Source organism: Macrobrachium nipponense, chromosome 21 (genome assembly GCF_015104395.2).
Source record: "Macrobrachium nipponense isolate FS-2020 chromosome 21, ASM1510439v2, whole genome shotgun sequence".
In the NCBI taxonomy this organism is placed as follows: Eukaryota; Metazoa; Arthropoda; class Malacostraca; order Decapoda; family Palaemonidae; genus Macrobrachium; species Macrobrachium nipponense.
In genome coordinates this window covers 24,705,691-24,730,910 of record NC_087212.1, presented here as the reverse complement: position 1 = coordinate 24,730,910, position 25,220 = coordinate 24,705,691, and the positions used below count along the sequence as shown (strand labels likewise).

The 25,220-nt window shown below is 43.5% G+C and overlaps 1 protein-coding gene across 1 annotated transcript in view; it reads right to left on the bottom strand.

The window, feature by feature from the left end:
* The window catches only part of LOC135197435 (regulator of microtubule dynamics protein 1-like), a 63,217-nt gene that overhangs the window by 34,563 nt on the left and 3,434 nt on the right, over window positions 1-25,220 (bottom strand). Inside the window, exons 3-4 of the mRNA XM_064224505.1 lie at window positions 12,848-13,099; window positions 9,550-9,605 (exon numbers count right to left, since the gene is read on the bottom strand). Of these exons, the coding sequence (XP_064080575.1) occupies window positions 9,550-9,605; window positions 12,848-13,099 (308 nt within the window). The remainder of the gene's footprint in view (window positions 1-9,549; window positions 9,606-12,847; window positions 13,100-25,220) is intronic.

Below are 25,220 nucleotides of genomic sequence, written 5' to 3'. Positions count from 1 at the left end.
AGCCCCCCTTGAAACTTTAATCTGTTACTCTCGCTATTGCTCCTTTCTGAAGGAGGTCCTCCGCATACTCCGTCAATTCTTTGGATGGAAGTTGAAGGAAAGGTCTGGGTGGGGGCGGATTCGCCACCCAACTCCAACCCAGGCCTTTCGACACAATGCTTTGTGCCCATTTGCTGAATCCCCACCGGTGGCGGAAGAGAAACAGCCTCCCTCCTACCTGGAAGTTCTCATTGATGTTGGTAGCCTCCGCGGCCTCCCCGGAAGTGTTTTCCTCTATTAAGGGACCTTCCTGATCCTCTCTGACGAAAGGATCGCTTACCTCTGCCTCCCCTACCCGAGCGGTCATACTGCTGAAAGGCCTGGCCTTCGAACACTTGGTTGAAGCTGGGGAGACAGCGTAAGAGGTGGAAGGTTGAGGCTGGGGGGAAATCACATAAATAGGCTGTGATTGGGCCTTGGAGGTAGAGGGTTGGGCTGCCTGCACCAACGGAACAGCCGAAACAGGCTGGGCAAACCGTTGCTGTTTCTTTTGGTAAGGCTGGAAACGTCTGGGTTTCTTCTGAGCCTTACCCCTCACTGCTTGATCTTGGCGTCTCTTTGCAGTGAGACCCCAACGATCCTTAAGGCTTTGGTTAAGCCTTGTAGCCTCTGCCTGGACCTCCTTTACCATTGCATCTGGGAAGAGGTCTGCTCCCCAGATGTTTGATGAAAGCAACTTATTCGGTTCATGCCGAATAGTTGCTTCCTGGAGGACATGCTTCCGACAATTTGTTCTGGCTGTGGCGAACTCGAACATGTCAGACTGTACCGTTTGAGTCAGTGACTTGGTGATCAGCTTGAACAGTGGCTCGGAACCATAAGAAATGGTAGCCACTTCTGTCATGGCCATGGTGTTGAGAGACCTGGCCAGCCTAGACTTGGCGTCAAACTCTGCCTGAATGAGGCTGTCTGGAAGTCTAGGCAGCTTCTCACCAAACTGCTCCATAGCACAGTCTGGTTTGAGTTTGCCCGCAGAAAAAGTGTTGGGCAGGTCTTCCCACAAATCTCTCCGTTGAGGGAAGTAAAGGAGATGTAGGGTCCGCTTCCTTTAGCTGCGGTAACGACTCCCCCTTTTGGGCCGCTGGGATAGTGACCGTAGCAATCTTGGTAAGGAAAGGAAGCGGAGTTCCCTCTTCCATTGTGAAGATGGTGAATGGACTCTTAAAAGGTTGTATTTTCGTATTCGAACAATCCATGTCCTCTAAGCACCTGAGCCATTCTCTTTGAGCCTGGTCACGTGAATAGAGGACTGTTTCTTTAGGGACCTTGTTATCTCGCGTCATGGCAGCGGCAGTGAGCCTGGCGTAGCCAATGAACGGCGGTTGGAGATCCTCCGGGTAGAACTCGAAGTCCTCAATCCTTCGAGTTCCACACTCCGGGATAGAAATAAGCCCGTCCTGGAAGGGGGCGTATGACGCCACCCTCCAGGGGTTGTTCATAGAGAACGGAGGCAGAGAGTCATGTGGTGGCAGCTGAGCTATACCTGTGCCAAAAGGTGGGGGAGTAGCTAGCGGAGCTTGGCTTAGTCCGGCGATAATGTTATCCTGGGAGTTGATCCTATCGGACAACCGGGAGAACATCTGTTCCATACTGTTCTTGAGAGAACCAACCAAATCCCCCATGTGTTGCAACAGGCCAGCATTGGGATCCAAAGCCGGAGCTGCTGCGGAGGTGGTCGGGTAGCTCTGAACAGGAACCAAAGGAAGGGGAGAAACGGCTGACTCCGCTGGAGTATGTGATCTCTCCTTGGAGGATCTACTCCTTGAGGATTTGGAGCCGGACCCAGAAGCTCTAGACCTCTCTGCTCCGGGGTTTGTAGCCGGAGACTTGCGAGATGTTGACGCCGACGACGTCTTTTTAGACGACGACGACGTCTTACTCAGGGTTTTAACTACCGTCTGTCCTTTGACCTTAGGTCTAACGGAGGCATCAGGAGAAGTATAAAGGAGCTCAGCTCCTGTAAAGCCTTGGAAGGAAGCTGGAGAGTTTGCAGGAGTAGAAGATCCAGTGGCGCCCAAGGGAAGCCCTTGGCGTCCAACGTACTCACCTCGACCAACAGGTCGTCAACACCTACCATCGGTTCAATATTTAAGTCCAGTGTCGCGACTTCCGACGAGATGTCCTGGCCTGGTTCAGTCAACGAAGCGGCGAGCTGCTGCTGAATTGCCGCCATAGTCGGGGCTGCCTCTGCTGGGTCGACGTAACCCGTTGACTTGCCGCCGGGGAAGATCAGGACCGCCAACCTCTTCTCAAGGATGTAGGGCTGTCCCTTGGCGGCGTTCTTGCCAAAACCGCCGACCCAAGCCCGCAGGGTTGCCAGGGCGGTGTCTCTAACAGCGGGAGCCTGGAAGAGAGGGTATTTGTTAGTTTTTTAAGTTTAAACTTAAAATTAAAACTTAAGTAATAGGTTAAACTAAAATTATAGAGGATGCGAGATCCCATATAAAACAAGCTTAAGTTTAAGATAAGAGATTAAAATTAAACTTAAGAACTATAATCTTGTAGGGATTAGCTAACGGAGTTGGAAATACTTACACCGTCTAAGAGCTGGCTCACCAGATCATAGCAAATCGTGCAGGTCTCGTGAAACCAGACTTGAAGGTTCCCGTGCGGAGTCGCGCATGGAGCATGGGATCTGCAGACTTCATGCCCACAGGGGTCCTGGAGCATGGCATTACATCCTGGATGCTCACAGTTGGTGGTCTGTAAGTGAAAAGATACATGAGCATCCTAAAAGATATCACTTACAGGCTAGAGGTTAAAAGAACTCCGCTGCATGCCGGAGCGCGAAAAAATTTTTGGGCATAACCCCTCCCTTATCGCCTGAATAGGCTATAACCCCGGAGAGATCCGGTGTGAGCAGGCAACGGAGGGATGGCTTAAGGTAGCTTAAATTAAACTTAATATAGTTTAAATACTAACTCTTAAACCTATAGACATCGAACGTACCGGACTAAGTCCGGTGCGTGGCGGAGTTCGTGTCGCGATATCAGCGCGACGGAGTGGTTAGTAAAGACCAACTGTATGCCGCAGTCCGCCCGTCAGGGTGAACTAGCACCTTTCCACGTGGATGCCGGAGCTCCGGTAGATAAAGAGCACCAGTAAGGTGGGAAAGGGCGAGAGGGCAAACAGACTCGCGCTAGCAACGGAGCGACGGAGTAACGACGGAGGGGGGAAAGGCCAGTCCCCCCCCCTTAGTCATCCGAGCGTGCCGAGAAGCTAGAGAGGTCGAGTCCAGTCTGGGTCTGTCCAGCCCCCCTACTCCCTCCGCCTAGGGAGAGAGGGAGGCAGGCCCGGGTATGTGGAGCGAGCGTGGGCAGACCAACCCTCCCCCCGGCCCTATGGAAGAGCGGGAGGAGGGAAGGTGACTGGACAGGCGTCTGGCTGCTCTGTGATCACGTAGTGACCACGGAGCGGTAACATGTAATACAATGAAACAATACAGCCTAGGAAAAACAACCGACTAATCAGAGAGATGCTATAGAGAAGCAACCGAACTGAAGAGCGGAAGCATAGTGGTGGAGACCAAAAGAACATAACATAAAACAAAAATAATCAAAATCACTAAACGTAAAGAAAGAAAATAAAACAGTAGGAGAAAAAATCCAGGAGTGTACGACTAACTCGAAAGGAAGTCTACCACTCAAAGCTAGCCGGGGCCGATACTAAGAGCTGTGGCTAGGGTCTGGATGGAAGATGCCTACGCAAGGTGAAAAAGACATGCATGCATGACATAAACCCAGTAGGCTGTACCCTTAACATAAAATGGATAACTAATATTAGAGCGTAACGAAATAAGGGAAGGTTCTGGGTATGGAAGACCAAGAACGAACCCGCCACGAGGCAGAACCATGCTGCCATGCTTCCGACCTAGAGCTCGTATTTATACCTAAAAAACGGCAATACTGACTCAAGGCCGGAAAAAAACCCAAAAAACCAAATAGCAATAATCACTGATTACTTAACTTAGCTGCTGCGATGGCTGTACGCTCCATGACGAATAAATCCAAGAAAAAAGGGCACAAAAACACAGAGCAAAAAAGGGCACGTGTATCTACTGTGCGCTAACTGAAAAGGATGACCACCAGAGGCGCAGCAGTCGGCAGCATGGGATGGAGTAGTAGTAGTTGCTGCCCACTCTGTGGGTCGGCTCCCCTCTAGTGGGGATTTTGTAGTGGGAGATTTCTATTGGCAAGCGGTTCGTGGTAGTGGTCTCACTCGCCATAGTGTTCATACCGACACCCTCTTGGAGGGTGAGCGAGTCAGTTATACTGACCTTTTCTTTATTTTATTTATTCTCTGGTATGTGTTAGTACATTTACCTTAGAAATAATGGATTAAAGGATATTTCGCGCAGCGACACGAACTGAGCCCAGAAAACGCAATTGTAAGCTACAACTCTTATATTTTAGTAATATTCAATCATTTACCTTAATTTTGCAACTAATTGGAAGTCTCTAGCACAATATTTTGATTTATGGTGAATTTATGAAAAAACTTTTTCCTTACGTCCGCGCGGTAACTCTTCCGAAAAAAATCATACATGCTATTGTGGTAATGTTTGCACCATTTTAAAATTAGCCGTTATATAAAGTTTTATATATGGAAATGTGCGCACTTTCATGCACAATACAACTAAAAACAACCCATGGTTGTAGCTTTTATCAGTTTTGAGATATTTTCATATAAATAACGATAATTGCCAAAATTTCAACCTTCGGTCAACTTTGACTTTACCGAAATGGTCGAAAAACGCAATTGTAAGCTAAAACGCTTATATTCTAGTAATATTCAAGCATTTACCTTCATTTTGCAACAAATTGGAAGTCTCTAGCACAATATTTCGATTTATGGTGAATTTATGAAAAAAATGATATTGTTATGATACAATAAAGTTTCATACATACTTACCTGGCAGATATATACTTAGCTGGGACGACGGAGTCTTAGCTAAGTATATATCTGACAGGTAAGTTGATTGTATGAAAATAACATTTTCTTTACATCCGTGTGGTAACTCTTCCGAAAAAATCATACATGCGATTGTGGTAATGTTTGCACCATTTTAAAATTAGCCGTTACATAAAGTTTTATATATGAAAATGTGCGCAATTTCATGTAGAATACAACAAAAAATAATTGAAGGTTGTAGCTTTTCTCATTTTTGAAATATTTGCATATAAATCACGATAAATAGAAAAAAAACCATGTTCGGTCAACTTGAACTCTACAAGAAATGGTCGAAAACGCAATTGTAAGCTAAAACTCTTACAGTCTAGTAATATTCAGTCATTTATCTTCATCTTGAAACAAATTCGAAGTCTCTAGCAAAATATTTAGATTTATGGTGAATTTAAAAAAAAATCTTTCCTTCCTTCCGCGCGCGGATTCTCCGCCACAAATCTCCGAAATGCGTACATCCCATTCTCGGAATATTTGCTCCGTTTCATATTAGGCATTTCATAGAGTTTTATACTATATGAAAATGTGCGCAATTTCATGTAGAATAAAACGAAAAATATTTGAAGGTTTTAGCTTTTCTCATTTCCGAAATAATTGCATATAAAAAATATATATATAAAAAAATTCGACATTCGGTCAACTTTAACTCGTCAGATATGGTCAAAAACTGCAATTGTAAGCTAATACTCTTACAGTATAGTAATATTCAATCATTTGTCTTCATTTTGAAAGAAATTGGAAGTCTCTAGGACAATATTTAGATTTATGGTGAATTTTTGAACAAAATATTTGATTACGTCCGCGCGTTACGAATTCATGCATTATTTTGTGATAATATTTTCTCTGTGTTGCTTTTATCGTTTTACAATGTGTTATATACCAAAATGATCGCAATTTAGTGTACATTACAACAAAAAAAAGTAACTTGTTACCTCTAACCGTTTTGCGCACAGCGCGATTTGAATACCATTATATATGAAATTTCGTTTTTGCGCTATCATATATCATATTATTTATATATGATAATGATAATTTTTTTCATTTCTGATGGTTGCATACTAAACTTCAGGCAATGACAAAAAAAGGAGCCAAAAATGAACTCTTAATCTTGAAAACTAAGCGCGCTGTGATTTTTTGAAAAAAATATTTTTTCAGCTTCCGCGCTCACTCCGAAACCCCTCTGGCATACGGGAGACAATTTTTCATTTACCGCTCCGGCGTAAGAGGGTTAATTTTTCATATTTTCCATGCTACAATTACAACATTTATGCAATTCTCTAGTAAATTATGTAAAATTTTACAAGAATACATATCGATTCCCAGTTTTTTCCGAAGCTTTGGTGCGATGCGGAGAGGGGGTAACCTACTAATTATCTTGACATATATTGACAGCAGAGGGTAGAAAATGTTGCCCACTTGATGGCTAAAAAATCTCTCTCACTCTCTCCTTCATAAATCTTTATTTCCATCTTTTGATATCTAACATAAGAAAAACTCTATTTTCTGTCATAAATCACGAATAATTCCCTCCTGCAATTTAGTAAGAACAAACACCCACCCCTCTCTATCTCATGTTATCCTCTCTGTCTCTGTAATAATAACGTAAGGGCAACACCCCATATCTCTCAATCTCTCTGTCTGTCTCTCTCTCTTGTAAGGATGGAATTTCACCAAATGTCTGTCCTTCTGTTGCACATACTTTTTATACCATATGCTAAAATTATTACGTGTATTGCCCCTCTCGTCTACGCAGAATTTATTCATTTTAGTTAGTTCTAAAAGATCAGCTATTTTCTCTCTAAATCAGCTGATTCTGGGAGAGAAACACGAGGTAGGTCGAGGGAAAGGCATTTCCGTTTAGGCTGGAGCTTAGGGTAAGACAGGCAGGTCACAGGATTAGCTAGGCCTCGATATGGGCTTTAGGGATTCCTACCATAAGACCTCTTTTCCCTTCCAAATTCGCTGGTTGTTGTTTTCGTTACTTTTCAGACAATGCCGGAGGCTGTACGTGAAATCCACGCGATTCCAGAACATCCAGCTTCTCTCTCAGTCGAAACTAGTACTACAGCAGGGCAGACGTGCCTCCTCCTCTGAAGGGAAGTCAGCCCTTTGTCCAAACGCTGGTGGGACCATCTTCATAGCACGACACATGTTCAAGTCTCAAGGATTTAAACTACATCTAGAAAGTGCAAAACTCCAACCAGCTCTTTTTCTCCAAGATGACTCTTGCTAATTTCATTTTAAAATTTCCCTTATATCACCTTTACATCAAAATCCCTTTGTCCTCATCGGGCCATGTGCTTCCCCCTGTGACCTGTTAAAGCTTAAGTCTTCATTGCTTATCTCTTTTAACCACTAGAGTTCCTTCTCCAGTGTCTTAGATAAAACTGAATAACCGTTACTGGTGCAAGAAGTCTTCCTTTCATCTTGTGTCTAATCTGGGAATTTTTCCAGATTTGCTGAGTCACATGTCCAAGTCTCACCGCCCGCAAGTGCTACCTTAACGCAAGATAACTTGAGTAATTTTGGAAACCAGCCCTTACGTTAATCTGAATTTAGCCAGTTCTCCCCTTGTGAGAGCTATGAGTGGCCACGTGCGAACAAGCTGCATTATTTACTTATTCTCCAGGCCATTCAACGGCCTCTTGTAAATAAATAATGTAAATTAATTAGCCGAGTTTCCTGGCGACCTTATTATAGAGTAATCTAACCCAAAGCAATCCTTTTAAGGGAAGTTATTCTGCATTTTCTCCTAAAATATTTCCATATACGTAGCTGGGCTCTCAAGGCAAGCCACATACGTAAAAAAATGTAGAGCATTTCACGGCCTATCCACCGATACGTATGTATATCATGTAAAAATGTACGTGCTCTCTGCACAAAGATATATGTATATTTTCAGCAGCGAAGAAACACAATCGCAGCTGGGGCTCGTCCCCTTTTGTAAGTGCGTGCGTGACAGACACTACGTTTCCGTCTGCACTGCTGCCTCATATACAGCCGTCTCTGTTCAATAAAGTTAGTTAGAGCTTTCTCCTTGTCTGATTCCAGTCCTCACACTCTTAATAATTTTTATCATAAAAATCTGTATTTAGTCACACACACTGAAAAATTACGGTAATTAGTGAATAAATAGTGTTGCCCTACGGAATAAAAGCAAACTAGCGATAATTTTAGGTAATACAGTCCATAGAAAAATCTCCAAACTAATGATCCAAATTAATTAAAAGTTCCCTTGCAGAAAAGTGAATACGTACATACATAAGTAATATGTCCCACAAAAATGAGTGACGAAATGAAGATGAAAAAGTGGGAGAGCACTGTACAGATGTGAAATAGTACTGTAACAATAGAACATCATTAAGTCGGAGCCACCGTAACATGGGACTACCTGTATATCGCACTGGAGTCAAAGGGAAAGCAAACAATGCACCTTTCTTGACTTCATGCTGAGAATCATCCTTTGTTCACCAGGTGAACATCAATCCTAGATTGACTATGAAAATACGTAAAGAAGAAAGAAGACTATACTCAATGGTATTATAAGTGGTGACCTTTCTAGTGTGAACCCTCAATAACACACAAATGATCTAGGGATTATATGCATGTCCAACAGGAGTTCTGGATGAATCAGGCACCACCCAATGGTTCGCATGATTCATGTACATACACTCGAGGATGACACATGAATGGGGACATGGTTCCAAACCGTAGTCATCTGTCCCATGGGGCTCCCTATGATCAATAAAAACTGAACTAATAAAGACCACAGGAATCCAAACTACAAACTGACCAAGGTGGTGCAAACTCATACACCCATATTGATCCAGGGACTGTGCACCTATCCAGCAAGGGTCCCACCTGGGGAGAGCCCAGCATACTCACCTGACTCACCATTGGTGCAAGAGTACACATGTCACACCTTCCTGCACATAATCCCCTCTCAGCTGAGAGAGCAATGTACGTACATATTGGAAGGAGCAGAGAGAGGTTTGGGTATACGGATCAAGGAGTGGGAAGGTTCCATGGCGTCAACTAGGGGAGTCTTTACTCCAGACAACACAAGTGAATTTTTTTTAGTCTTTCAATTTTTAATCCTAAATATCTTCCACTGAAAAAGATAAAGAAGAATTAACTACCTTCCTACCATGTCTCAAGAACCAATTCCCACTGGTACTAAGGAATACTCTTGCATATAAGGCAATGATTTGTACTTTTGTAGGAGCATGTAGTGTTTCAAAATGGTAATTACTGCCAAATCTCACAGAAAAAATCTGGTCACTGATTGGGGAATGGATACAATATTAATTCTACTTGGTATAAAAAAAAAAAGTGTCTGGCACTTGATTATGAATGAGGGAAAAGTATATTTATAAGATATAGCATAGTCTTTTTACAAGAACAATGGTGATAGTAAGATGGATCATATACATTTCCCTCTTCAGCCTTTGGGTCTACCTAAGTCTGCAAAGCTTTTTACATCAGTAACCAGGTCATATACGGTAGTTAAAAATTAAGACAGCGTACTGGAGCTAATATACTACTCACCAATATCCAAGCAGGTACCAGGATGTTCCGTCAGTAGGATTCAGTTGACAAGCTCTCTGCAAATGAAATTTAGGGATTACACAATAATCACAAGTATTAGTGGAAAAAATCTTTACTCATGTTTATGCTTATGATACAGTGGCATTAAATGAAGAAGACTTTGCCATATGTAATGCCATTTTTTCCCTATGCTTGCTCTCTTAAACAGTACTCTACGCACAATGTCTAGGAAATTACTCTAAAGTACTGTATTCTAAAAATTCTAAAAATAACATTTTGTTATTTTCTCACATTCCATAATTTTACATATGAATTAACCTGCATGGCAGTGAGTAATTATGAATGAAAAAAGTTCATGTACACTACCATCTGGATATCATGACTAGTTACAAAAGATAAGACTGAGCTTTTCAAAGTGACTGTCACTTCATCAGAATATAAACTGTTGAGCCATAGCTTAACAACAATATTCAAACATTCACCAGTGCCATCTACCAAAACAATGCCTCTCATGCTTAAATTTTGATCTCATACCACTGGTCTGATAATAAATAATACAGTACTATAAGATTTTTCAAGTAATTTGTATTTTCCTTAAGTGTACAAACCCGAACTTTTATATGTGGGAGTATTCTTCAATGCAAGCTGGAACTGGTTGATAAAACTTGGTTACTGGTGATTAAGTGGGGTTAGTACGAAAGAATAACTGTCATCCACAAGTTGTCATCAAGCACTTCCTTCGGTGTCCGGGACAAAGCTGGGTGACTGAGGTGAGGAAATATGATATAAGGCTCTGATGACGAAGAAAGACTGGAGAGAAGCCAATCACTCTACCATTCAACCCCAGACTCTCCTAGTGCTTCAGGTAGGATCATTCTCTATAATGAGCTATGTGATTACACAACCTATTGAGCATCCACCAATAGTCCCAGAAAGGGAAGGAGTCTGTGAACCTGAGGGTAACTTTCCCCTGGTAGATATAAAAAAAGTAGTCTGACTTCATGAATTTTTGACAAAACTGTTCTTGCGTCTCCTTGCTGGTAGTGTAATTAACTGTTTGACACATTACAAAGCCAGAAGAAAATGGTGTTCCTAGACACTTACTTCCTGTGATTTTAACAGTACTAGTAAGAGCTCACACTGGCCTAAGAAGCTGAGACCTACTCTTGTAGCACTTCCAGCTCACACTGGGAATAACATCACTCCTCCAGGCCACCTCTAAGTTCCCAGAGAGGGGAAAAAAAAAACTTTTGTATCTCTCACTAAAAAGTGACAAGTATTGGGTTTCTACACAAACCCAGGAACTAATGAGCATGATTCAAACCCTCTGAGTACTGGATGAGAAGGCCATGTTACTTACCATATCCACAATCTTCTAAACAAAAGCCCTGACCAGGGAGAGACCCCATCCACATCAAGGATGGTTCAATTCCCCTGGTTAGGCAATAGGGCCATAGGAAAACTTTCTAAGAGCATGTCAAGAGCCAGCAGAATGGGAAACCCCTTGGTATGAAATCCACAAGGAGTTACCAAGGTATCTGATCCCCATAGTAATCAACATGGTGGATCACTCAGGACAGAATGAGTGGAGAAAAGTGGTGCCGAGAGGCACTTACCAAGACTGCCCCGGGATCTGAGCCAAAGAACAAGCAGAAGGTTTGGAGGGCACTCTGGGAGGAAAAAACTTAAAAAGTTGTGTCCGAGGCAAAGTACCTAGTCCTGTTCCTTCAATGCTGCTGAACCTCCCCATAGTAAAGGAGACCAGCCAGCACACTGCTCACAGGACCTACCATTGCGGTAGGCGTCTCAGTGGCGTGACCGGTATGGTCTTGACTTGCCACCTCTGTGGCCACAAGTTAGATTCTCAGGCATTCCATTGTGTATTTCTGGTAATAGAAATTCACTCTCGACATGATTCAGAAGTCATGTAAAGCCGTTGGTCCCGTTGCTGAATAACATCTGGTTCCATGCAACATAAAAACACCATACAAACAAACAAACCTACCATTGCGGAACTACTACATGCAGTTTATATTAACACAAAGGCCATAATGCAGAGAAACACCCACTTACATCCTTCATACCTTTCACAGTCCACTTTTCTTGTTCACTGATTTTTTTAAAAAATCACACACACACACCACATACAATGAAAATTAAATGATAGACGTTTCAACTTGATGGTCAATCAGAGTGCAAGATGGGTTAACTCATATAAGGCATCTATTTATGGTATAAAAAAGTTGTCTGAGCAAGGCATGATAAAAATTAACATTCCGTGTTTACCACACAACTATAATAACTCCTGAAAAGCAAATTAAAGTATTGCTAAGAAGTACTAAATGTGAAAAACATGCAGCACGGACAGAATTGAGAGGGTTTGTATTTAAGTTTTAATAGTTAATTACAAAAAGCATGCTGTTAGTGAATTTAAGGCCAGCAGAGGCTGGTTTGAAAAATTTAGAAAACGAATGGCCATGCATAATGTGTCTACCTCAGGGATTAAGGACATGTTTGCAAAGTGGAATGATGTAAAAAATTTTGTGGAGAATTATCATCCCAAGAAAAAAGTTGTAATCTGTCTCCCCAACATGTTTAATGACAATGTCATGTTTAACTTTAAGCAAGTTTTAAAGAAATGCCAGAAACAAAAGTCTCTGGATAGTTTTGTTGTGCGACAGGGGTCCAATAACTCTCAAGCTGGTCCTACTGCCAGTAAAAAACAAAGTGGGGAAGTAACCTCAGATAGTGCCAGTAAAAAACGAAGAGAAGAGAAGTATCCCCAAACAATAACCTATCCTCCTCTCTCTCCCCTCCTCTCCATCTTCCATCCATGTACTAAGAAGTGATTTCCATACATGTCCAAGAAATTAAATTTTCATTTATTCATTTCATTTGTCATTTATATTTATTTTTCATTATTTTCTGCATGTAAAATTGTGTTTATCCCCTATAAAATGCAAGTCAGAATATTCTGGGATGTCCAATTTAGCAGTTCTCTGGTATTTTAGCAATAATTTACCTTAGAAATAGCACTAAAGGAACGTATTTCACTGGGCGACACGGCTTCCTCGCCCAGAAATAGATTTTCCCTTCGTCAAAATCCCTTTTTGGTTAATATTTTTGAGGGTTTGGAACACATTAATTGTATTTACATTATTCCTTATGGGAATAATTATTGTTTCGGTTTTCACACATTTCAGTTTTCATGGGAGGTTCTGGAACGGATTATGTACAAAAATCAAGGTTCCACTTTACAGTATATAAGTTAGATATGCTTTTTTGCTAATGTCCATACCTCCATGTGATGTTTCACATTAAATGACTGTGAAATTCTTGCTTTTGTTCCTTCATAACCATACACATAATCTATTAATATTGACATCCACTTGTGTACAGCAAAGTTGTTCTCATTAATGGAAAGTGCCTCCTCTGCATAGTCAAGAGCTTCTCTGTAAAGTACTTTCTTTTCAGCATCTGTAGCAGCAGCTTTTGCCTTTTCATATGTGGCTCTTGCAAGTCTCCAAAGTATTTCATCACTTTTCAAGCTCTGTGGACATAGAGCAGTTGTCATGAACATTAAAAGTTTGCAAGTTTAAAAAATTCCAATGAAATATATACTAACTGTAATCAATAATTAAATTGCAACATGTATACGTTGAAACCTCTGAGACTTTGTAAGAGGTAGTTTGAGAGAAAAATGATATTGTTATGATACAATAAAGTTTTATACATACTTACCTGGCAGATATATACATAGCTATTACTCCGTCGTCCCCGACAGAAATTCGAATTTCGCGGCACACGCGGCAGGTAGGTCAGGTGATCTACCCCCCGCCGCTGGGTGGCGGGAATAGGAACCATACCCGTTTTCTAATTCATATTTTTTCTTCCAGCTGTCTCCTGAGGGGAGGCTGGGTGGGCCATTTAATTGTATATATCTGCCAGGTAAGTATGTATAAAACTTTATTGTATCATAACAATGATATTGTTATGATACAATAAAGTTTCATACATACTTACCTGGCAGATATATACATAGCTATCGACTCCGTCGTCCCCGACAGAAATTCAACTTTCGCGGCACTCGCTACAGGTAGGTCAGGTGATCTACCGCCCTGCTCTGGGTGGCAGGACTAGGAACCATTCCCGTTTTCTAATCAGATTCTCTCTTCCACCTGTCTCCTGCGGGGAGGCTGGGTGGGTCTTCAATTGTATATATCTGCCAGGTAAGTATGTATGAAACTTTATTGTATCATAACAATATCATTTTCATACATTCAACTTACCTGTCAGATATATACATAGCTGATTGACACCCTTTGGTGGAGGGCAAGAGACAGCTAACTACTGACTAGACAGGTAAACAACACATGTTGTAGGTATTTATAGACCTTGGTTCCTACCTTATCAGGTGGAAGACTTCGTGACTGCTGTCTAGGAGTCTGCTTCACCTCAAGAGCCTTAGCGAGATAGTGATCTGTGGCCAAGAGTTCTTGTGGATCTGTCGATGGGGTCTCATCCACTTACTCGACAGAACCTAACTGGCATTTGTCAATGGGAGCACATCCACTTATATGACAACACGCCTTTATTTAAGGAGCACACAAACCGATCCCGATCACCCGAACCTAACACCCGTGTTAGTTCTAAGATTGCCAAGAGCTATCCCACCCAAACTCTTAGCAAACAACCACAAACTCAATAACCACACATACAATAATACAAAAAAAAATATTCTTTTTTGTACCCCTCTAAAAGTCAGCTGTCACTCGATCTCCTAGTGAAGAGAAGTGAAGGTCGCCTGTGCGACACCTGACACTTCCATGCACAGGAAACTCAAGAAAAACACATCCAACAAGAGGTGGGTTACATACAATATTAAGGATCGGTGCTAGCTCCCTTACCCAGAACCGTCTGTGCTGACACAAACGGACCTAGAGAAAAACATTTCTCATACGTAACTCGCACGTCTTTTAAATAATGAGATGCAAACACAGAGTTGCATCTCCAATAAGTTGCATCCAAAATGTTTTTAAGTGACATAGTTTCTTTGGAACCCACAGAGGTTGCGATTGCCCTAACTTCGTGGGCTCTCACTCTTAAAAGATTAAAAGAATCATCTGGACAATTCTTATGAGCTTCCGTAATAACACTTTCTAACAAAGAAGGCTAAGGCGTTCTTGGACATTGCTCTCTTGGGGTCTTTTACTGAGCACCAAAGACCTTTTGCGAACGAACCCCCCAACTGCTTCTTCTTCCTGTCCAGATAGAATTTAAGAGCTCTAACTGGCAAAGGGATCTTTCTGCCTCTCTGCCCACCAAACTAGAAAGTCCTTTTAACCTTTTTTTAACCTGAAGCTCCTGGGCCAGGGATTCGAAGGGTTTTCATTTTTGGCAAGAAAGAGAGACTGGAATGAACAAATTGCAGTCTCCTTTGAAGCCGACTCGTGATTCAAGGGCGTGCAACTCACTGACTCTTTTTGCCGTTGCAAGAGACATCAGAAACAAACACTTTCTAGTGATATTACGAAATGAAGCAGTGTGTGGTGGTTCGAATTCTTCGGAGGATAGAAATTTAAGAACCACATCTAAGTTCCAGCTTGGAACTTAGGTTCAAGTGACTTTGATGTTTCGAAGGAACGAATGAGGTCGTGCAAATCCTTATCATTCGTTAGATCTAATCCCTTGTTTCTAAAGACTGCTGAAAGCATACTCCTGTACCCCTTAATAGTCGGTACAGAGAGATGCGACTTTTCTCTAAGAAACAGAAGGAAATCCGCAATTTCGGTCACAGAGGTACTGGAAGAGGACAGCTTCTTCGACCTGCACCAGCTTCTGAAAACTTCCCACTTCGATTGGTACACTCGCCTAGTAGATGATCTGCGGGCTCTAGCAATTGCGCTTGCTGCCAGGCGAGAAAACCCTCTCGCTCTGACAAGTCTTTCGATAGTCGAAAGGCAGTCAGAGCAAGAGCGGGAAGGTTTTGATGGTACCTCTCGAAGTGGGGTTGTTTGAGCAGATCTATTCTGTTTGGAAGAGATCTGGGGAAGTCCACTGTCCACTCCATACCTCTGTGAACCAAATCTGAGATGGCCAATACGGAGCAATCAGAGTCATTTTGGTTCCTTCGGATGCCACGAATTTTCTGACTACTTCCCCCAGTATCTTGAACGGGGGAAAAGCGTAAAACATCTAGCCCTGACCAGTCCAGGAGAAAGGCGTCTGTTGGCATAAGCCCTGGGATCTTCCACTAGGGCACAAAATGTGTCTATCCTTTTGGAGAGGAATGTGGCGAAAAGATCTATTTGAGGCTTCCCCCAAAGGTACCAAAGGCTCTGACAGACTTCTGAGTGGAGTGTCCATTCTGTGGGAAGGACCTGGAACCTCCTGCTCAGTCTGTCCGCTCTCACATTCCTCTCCCCTTGGACAAACCTCGTTAGAAGAACTACCTTCCTTTGGTTCGCCCAAATCAACAGATCTCTTGCCAGCTCGTACAGAGCGAAAGAGTGAGTCCCTCCTTGTTTCTTGACATAAGCCAGAGCGGTCGTATTGTCTGAGTTTATCTGTACGACCTTGCCTCTGACTATGTGTTCGAAGCTCTTTAGCGCAAGGTGAATTGCTAAAAGCTCCTTGCAATTTATGTGCCATGACACTGTTCTGCCGACCAGGTGCCTGACACTTCTTTGGATCCCAATGTTGCACCCCAGCCCGACTCCGACGCGTCTGAGAACAATGTCAGGCTTGGGTTCCGTACTTGCAGGGATACTCCTTTGTTTTCTTTTAAGGAATCAACCACCACTTTAAATGATTTTTTATTTCCTCCGAGATTGGAAACGTGTCCGAGAGCTGTCCTGTCTTCCAACTCCAACTTCTTCTCAGGAAGAACTGAAGCGGACGAAGATGTAGTCTTTCCTAGGGAAAGAAACTGTTCGAGCGAGGAAAGGGTCCCCAGAAGGCTCAGCCATTCCCTCGCTGAAGTGCGCTCTTTCCCTAAGAAGTTCGATACTGTGGCACAGCCTTTCCTTATTCTCTCTTGAGAGGGAAAAACTCGAAAAAAAAAACAAACCCGAGAATCCATCTGAATCCCCAGATAAACCACGTTCTGGCTGGGGATCATCTGAGACTTCTCGAGGTTCACGATCAATCCCAATGAGTTTTGTCAATTCCAGTGTTGTTGACAGGTCCTCCAAACACTGCTTTTGAGACCTGGCTCTGATGAGCCAGTCGTCCAGGTACAGGGAGACGTTTATCCCTTTCAAATGTAAATGTCTTGATACACTTTTTCATCACGTCCGTGAAGACTTGAGGAGCCGTGGAAAGGCCGAAACACAGGGCCCTGAACTGATAGATTCTTTCCCTCGAACATAAATCGAAGGTACTTCCTCGACGAATGGTGGATCGGGATGTGGAAATATGCGTCCTGAAGGTCTAGGGACGCCATCCAATCTCCTTGACGCAGTGCTGCAAGGACTGAAGCAGACGTTTCCATGCTGAACTTCTGTTGTTTTACGAATTTGTTCAGCGCACTTACATCCAGTACCGGTCTCCATCCCCCCGAGGCTTTTGCTACAAGAAACAAGCGATTGTAAAACCCCGGGGAGCTGCAATCCAGCACCCAGCTCTATTGCTCTTTTGTCCCACATCTGTTCCACCATCTGACGAAGAGTATCCATCAGAACAGGGTCCTGTATCTGGCGGACAATTCCCTCGGTGATGTTGTCAGGGAGGAATGTCCTTTGAGAGAGGCGCAAACAATAAGGCGGATCTTTGCGAAGGAGAGACGGCCTTCGTGAGGAAAGCACTGTGAACCGCCCTCTTCTTTAAAACTCCTGCACCAAAGAGGGAGCATACTTCAGCCGATCCATCCTGAACAGCCTTATCAATGCATGTGAGGATGCTATTTAGGGTTTCTGGGTCCAGTAGTTCCTTTTCATGAGACTTCTTGGCAAGAACCCCAAGGGACCAATCTAAGAAGTTAAAAACTTCTAAAGTGTGAAAAAAGCCCTTTGAGGAGGTGTCCGTTTTCCGAAAGACTCCCCATGTTACTTTTGCTGAATTCAGGGCGTGTCTTCTCGATGAGTATACTAAACTCGAGAAGTCTGACTCAGCTGAAACGGCAGAGACAATCCCATATTTTCTCCCGTTTCGTACCAAATGCCTCTCCTCCCTGTAAGTTTAGCGGGAGGCATACAAAAGACCGTCCTTCCTAACTCCTTCTTCTTCTTGAACCAGGAGTCAAGAGATTGTAGCGCCCTCCTCATAGATATAGCAGGCTTCATTTTTAGAAAGAGGAAGACTTGTGCGTTTTCGTGCTCGAAAACAGAGAGCGTGGAGAAGGAGGAGCGGCTGGCGTTAAAGAGTCTCCATATTCTTCCAAGAGAAGGGACGAAAGAACTTTGTAATTAGAAAAATCCTTCCTCATTTCATCCTCCGAGGCATCTTCTGGGTTCATAGGCTCGGAAGGAGAAGGATCCCTTCTTTCTTCTGTTTCTTCCCTTACTCTCTTCCTTTCTGAAGAAGCACTCCATAATTGAAGAGGGGCTAAGAGTTTACTCTCTCTTTGCTAAAAGATTGACGCTTGGATGACTCCTGTCGGCATGTCAGGCTCTTCATGCATGGGGAATGCGGCCTGGTGTACAGCAGGAGTATCTCGCCTGGAAGAGTAACGTGTTTGGAATACTCCTGGTGCTTGGCAGGCGCAACGCGCTTCGAATACTCCTGGCTTCTGGTAGGCGCATCTTGTTCCGAATACTCCTGGCGCCTGGGAGGAGTATTAAGTTCAGAATACTCCTGGCGCCTGGAGGAGTATATAGGTTCGGAATACTCCTGGCGCCTGGAGGAGTATTAAGTTCAGAATACTCCTGGCGCCTGGGAGGAGTATAAAGTTTCGGAATACTCCTGGCGCCTGGGAGGAGTATCGAGGTCCGAAGACTCCTGGCGCCTGGCAGGAGTATGTCGCTCCAAATACTCCTGATCCTTGGAATGCGTATGGTGTTTAGTAGGAGTATTGATCAAGGTAGGCGCTTTTCGTTTAAGAAGCGCTCTACTCCTAACAGGATCTTCTTCTTCAGTTAACTCTTGGCACTTGGTTGAAGATCTTGAACGTTGTACTGAATACTCTGGCTCTTTGCGCCTACTCGGAGCCTGGCTCCTGGCTGGAGCCACACTCTTGACAGAGTAACTTCCTTTCTTACTTCTCTCCTGTCTAACGCACCGTTCCCGCCGGAGATGGTCGCCTGTGGCGACACCTCCCCTGGAAGGCTTCGTTGCGCGTGACAGGGGATCGGTATTTAGATCTTTTAATAGGAAGCCTATCATCCTTCTTACGAGTAGGCTTCTTATAAAGAACTCCTACCAACGAGGCTAATTGGTTCCTGCATATTCATTAAAATTTTCCTGGTTGAGGAATCTTTCGAATCAGGAGGGGAGGGAGATCTGGAAGGCGCTCTAGGATCTCCTCCAGACCCAGAGTCTGAATGTTTTCTAGCCTTCTTTATTACCGAAGGCGCTCCTTCTTCAGAGAAGTGCTCGGGACTAGAATTGAGCTCATGTTCTTTCATACTCCTCTTCAGCGGACGGGAAAGTTTCGACTCCTTCCATCCTCTTCTCGGAGAGGGCGAACTAGAAGACGAAAAGCACTCTCGAAGGACGCTTTTCCTATAGCGGTCCTTGGCAGTTTGTGATATGATAGATTCTGGAAGGGACGCTGATCGTTGGGGATTCTCCACAACCCCCGTACGGCTTTCGACTTTCCTTCTCCTCCGGGCCAGGGAGCTTGGAAGAGGTCTAGGCCTGGGAGCGTCGCAGAGACGACCAGACGCCCCCTCCACTACATGGGGACACTAATATCACTAGCGAAACCACATTCACTTTTCTTACCTTCCAATGCTGCCATTTTTTCCTGCATTTTCTGAAGGGAAGCTCTGAGTTCCGCTATTTCCGAAGCAGAACTAGAGGGATTAGCAATTTGTGAACGGGCTGAAACAGAATGGGCATGATTATCAGAGGAAGAAGCTACAGAACTAGACAGTAAATCATAAGATGTAGACATTCTGCGGGTTTTGTAAGCCGCCTTCCTCTCTCTATCTTTCTCTAACTTCTTCAAGTAAGAAGTTAGATTCTTCCACTCTTGCGCACTCAATTTCATCACACTCGTTACACGTATTCTCAATCGAGCATTCAACCATTCTACAACCACTACATGTAGTGTGAGGATCTACCGAAGCTTCGGAATCCTCACCTTACAGCCCTCATTCACACACACACTGAAACTAACACTAGAGTCAGACATATTTCACGAATTCCAAAAACCAAGTCCAAAAAAACAGTCCACGATAGCGAATGCCAAACAACGATCCAAGTACGTCACCAAATATCAGCGAGAGATGATCAAAAGCGTTGTGAAAAAAGAATTCTAGTCAGGAGGAAGTAACAACAATGTTGATACCACCGGCGACAGAGAGAATCTGATTAGAAAACGGGAATGGTTCCTAGTCCTGCCACCCAGAGCAGGGCGGTAGATCACCTGACCTACCTGTAGCGAGTGCCGCGAAATTTGAATTTCTGTCGGGGACGACGGAGTCGATAGCTATGTATATATCTGACAGGTAAGTTGAATGTATGAAAATATCATTTTTATACATTCAACTTACCCGTCAGATATATACATAGCTGATTCACACCATTGGTGGAGGGTAAAAGACAGCTATTACTGAATATACAGGTAAACAACATACGTTGTAGGTAATAAATAAATAAAACCTTGGTTCCTATGTGTTTAGACGAAGGGTCGACTTCCTAGCTATTGCTAGTAGTCTGCTTCGTCTCAAGAGCCTCAGCGAGATGTGACCTATGGCTAAGAGTTCTTGTAGATCGTCAATGGGGTCTTATCCACTTACTTGACAGAATCTAGTGGTCATTTGTCAATGGGGTCTTATCCACTTACATGACAATACACCAATGCCTATTGGCATAATTTAAGGAGCACAACACCGATCCCGATCACCTGATCCTAACACAAGGGTTTGTGCTTAATTTGAAAAGAGCTATCCCCAAACTCAAATCAAATAACCCCAGAAAATAATTTAAAAAAAATAAAAATAATTCATAGTTAAGGATCAGTGTCGTCTCCCTATCCCAGCAACGCATCCGTGGACACGTATAACAAAGAGAGAAGGATCTCTCATGGGCCCACTTGATCTCCTTCGTGCAAAGAGAAGTCAACACAGGAGTTGCATCTCCCGGTTTATTACAGCTAATATGTCTCTCACGACATATTGTTATGGAAAGAACAAGAATGTTAAAAGCCCGCACTTCAAGCGCTTTTAATTCTTAGCAGTTTGAAGGAATCATCAAGTTACTCAAGAAGTGCTTTAGAGATTCCACTTTTCCAAAGAAGACCAGGCCTTTCTTTGAAATAGATCTCTTCTGGATGAAGCCCAGAGCCTGGCTTGCGCCTGGCTGGCGCTTCTGGTGCCTCGCGCCAGTCTGGCGCCTCGCGCCTGCCTGGCGTCTCGCGCCTGGCTGGCGTCTTACTCGCGTCTGGCTGTCGCCTCGCGCCTGGCTGGCGCTTCGCTTGCCTGGCGCCTCGCGTCTGGTTGGCTCCTCGCGCCTGGCTGACTTCTCCCCACTTGCTGGAGATTCGAGCTTGTTAAGAGTCTCGATGAAAACTGGCGATGCCCACCTTTGACACTTTATTGCCTGATTTACTCGCCTCTAGCGCATCTGCGCCAGATTGGAGGCCTACTCCTTCTCCTCATCAGACAATGACAGTGTTTATTTGCACTGTCTTGCTCTGGCGTCTTTCCGCCTGTTTGGCATTTGGCGCCTGATTGGCGCTGCATTGTCCGAAAGTCTGAACATCCACAATCGTTTATCAGGAGAATGGAAAAGGGTGGAAGAAATTCTTTCACTTTGAGCTTATGGCCTCCGTAACAAGGGGAGGTAATTTTAGTCAGCTACATCCAGAGACGATAGGAAATCTAATAGTCCGAGAGACCAGTCTTCCTCAGAGGAGGATCATACTTGATACTTCCGTTGCTAACGAGCACTCTTCCTACATGTTGATGAGTTCTCTTGTTGCAAAATCTTCCCTATCCTTGCACGAAGGCAGGGAAAGAGCCTGGAAGTCTAACGAGATTCTGAGCTGAAATTGGGAGGATTCCTGATTTCTAGCTCTTTAAATATCTCTTCGAACCTTCTGGGAAGTGGTTTTTTAAGCCCTCATCGTATTCCAAAGACTCTGTCAGCAAAACGTTTAAACCTTATCTTCTTTGTAGATGAGAACGTAAATACATTGCCTGGACAACGAATCCTTTATCTGAAAGTGTTGATCCAGGAATAAAAGGTTTTAGTTCTTTTGCCAAACATACCATGCTGGTAGGAACCCATTGCCTAGTCTTTCTAGAATTTGATTCCAGATTCCAAGCCCAAAATTTCACTCGTCCTTTTGGTCGTTTAGTACCAAGAGAAACATTGATGAGGAGCAGTTCCATCATGTCAGAACACGGAATCTGAGGCCCAAATAGGATCCCATTGTAATTATAAGATCTCCTAGTCTTGTCGTATAGAGGTATTGTATAAGATCCCGAAGATCTTAATGCTCTGCTATCTCCAATTCCCTTTATAGAGACAGAGATAGCCTTTTACTGCGTTCTTTGATAACAGAAATATACAAAGGTGATTCTTCCCTCTGAAAGGGAAGAAAAAACCGCTATGTGGTTCACAGAGATATCGGAAGAGGACAGTTTTCTCATTCCCTCTAGCACGACCTGCAGTAATCAGATATATCTTATTCATGACCTACTGTCATTTACCTTGAAACATCCTCTCATTCATGTCCACTTCTGGTCAGTCTGCACGCAGACAGACTCAGAGTGGAGAGGTTGTTAAGGTCCATTTAAAATAGATGCTGAAAGAATATTCAGACTGTCTTGGAAAAGACTTCCAAAACTTGCTGTGAGAAGAACGTGACCTCTGCGGTGCACACCCCGATCAATCGGACAGAGGCTTGGATCCCTCCCTTGCTCTTACGACCAGGGAGGCATTCCAGGGATGGACGAACACCAGTCTGTTCATCAAAGACTCAGATTCCTCCCAACCAAGAAGTGAGTCTTCCTATTGTTAAAGGACCGATGGTTTGTATTACGTATCGGAACAAATGACAATTTGTCGAAAATGCATTTTTCCTAACTATACAAACCTGAGGTCCTTTACATATAGTCCCTCCTCATGCCACCCCTCACTATGCGTATTTTGCATGGCAAAAGCAAAAGTGATTTGTTTACCTCCCAGTCGCGCGCGCGCGACTGTCGGACAAGCAGTTAACTACCGTTCTCCCCTTGTTCGAAGCTTACGACCGTTCCAGCTGCCGCTAGCTACTTCCTATTGTTAAAGGACCTCAGGTTTGTATAGTTAGGAAAAATGACATTGTTATGATACAATAAAGTTTCATACATACACTTACCTGGCAGATATATACATAGCTATAGACTGCGTTTAAATTTAGAACTCCGTCGTTCCCGACAGAAGTTTCAAATTTCGCGGCACTCGCTACAGGTAGGTCACGGTGATCTTACCGCCCTGCTCTGGGTGGCAGGAACTTAGGAACTATTCCCGTTTTCTAATCAGATTCTCTCTTCCACCTGTCTCCTGCGGGGAGGCTGGGTGGGTCTTCAATTGTATATATCTGCCAGGTAAGTATGTATGAAAACTTTATTGTATCATAACAATGTCATTTCATACATTCAACTTACCTGTCAGATATATACATAGCTGATTGACACCCTTTGGTGGAGGGCAAGAGACAGCTAACTAACTGACTAGACAGGTAAACAAACATATGTTGTAGGTATAAACCAAATAACCTTAGCTTACCTACCTTTTTAGATGGAAGACTTCGTGGCTACTGCCCAGGAGTCTGCTTCATCTCAAGAGCCTTAGCGAGATAGTGATCTGTGGCCAAGAGTTCTTGTGGATCTGTCGATGGGGCTCTCTTCCACTTACTCGACAGAACCTAACTGGCGTTTGTCAATGGAGCACATCCGCTTATAGTGACAACACGCATTTATTTAAGGAGCACACAACCAATCCCGATCACCCGATCCTAACCGTGTTTAGTTCTAAGATTGCCTAGAGTTATCCCCAAACTCTTAGCAAACAACCACAAACTCAAAAAACTCATACATACAAAAAATAACAAATTTTTGTACCCCCTAATAGTCAGATGTCACTCGATTTTCAAATGAAGAGAAGTGAAGGCCGCCTGTGCGACAACTGACACTCCCATACACCGAAAAACACGAGAACACATCGACAGAGGGTTATGAACACAATTTAAGGATTGGTGCTTTCTCCTTTACCAGAACCGTCTGTGCTGACACAAACGGACCTAAAGAAAACATTTATCATACTAACTCGCACGTCTTTTAAATAATGGGATGCAAACACAGAGTTGCATCTCCAATAAGTTGCGTCCAAAATGTTCTTGAGTGACATATTTCTTTGGAACGCCACAGAGGTTGCGATTGCTCTAACTTCGTGGGCTCTCACTCTTAAAAGATTAAAAGAATCATCTTGGACAATTCTTATGAGCTTCTGTGATAACACTTCTAACAAAGAAGGCTAAGGCGTTCTTGGACATTGCTCTCTTGGGGTCTTTCACTGAGCACCAAAGACCTTTATGTGAACCCCCCAACTGCTTCTTCCTGTCCAGATAAATTTTAGAGCTCTAACTGGGCAAAAGGGATCTTTCTGCCTCTCTGCCCACCAAACTAGAAAGTCCTTTCACTTCGAAGCTCCTGGGCCAGGGATTCGAAGCGTTTTCATTTTTGGCCAGAAAAAGGGACTGAAATGACAAATTGCAGAGTCTCCTTTAAAGCCAAACTCTTGATTCAAGGGCGTGCAACTCACTGACTCTTTTTTGCCGTTGCAAGAGACATCAGAAACAAACACTTTCTAGTGAGTTACGAAACGAAGCAGTGTGAAGTGGTTCGAATTCATCTGATGATAGAAATTTAAGAACCACATCTAAGTTCAGCTTGGAACCTTAGGTTCAAGTGATTTTGATGTTTAGAAGGAACGAATGAGGTCGTGCACTCCTTATCATTCGTTAGATCTAATCCCCTGTTTCTAAAGACTGCTGAAAGCATACTCCTGTACCCCTTAATAGTCGGTACCGAGAGATGCGACTTTTGTCTAAGAAACAGAAGGAAATCTGCAATTTCGGTCACAGAGGTACTGGAAGAGGACAGCTTCTTCGACCTACACCAGTTTCTGAAAACTTCCCACTTCGATTGGTACACTCGCCTAGTAGATGATCTGCGGGGCTCTAGCAATTGCGTTTGCTGCCTGGCGAGAAAACCTCTCGCTCTGACAAGTCTTTCATAGTCGAAAGGCAGTCAGAGCAAGAGCGTAGATTTTGATGGTACCTCTCGAAGTGGGGTTGTTCGAGCAGATCTATTCTGTTTGGAAGAGATCTGGGGAAGTCCACCGTCCATTCCATCACCTGCCGTGAACCAAATTTGAGCTGGCCAATACGGAGCAATCAGAGTCATCTTGGTTCCTTCGGATGCCACGAATTTTCTGACTACTTCCCCAGTATCTTGAACGGGGGAGAAAAAGCGGTAAACAAAAGTCTATCCCTGACCAGTCCAGGAGAAAGGCGTCTG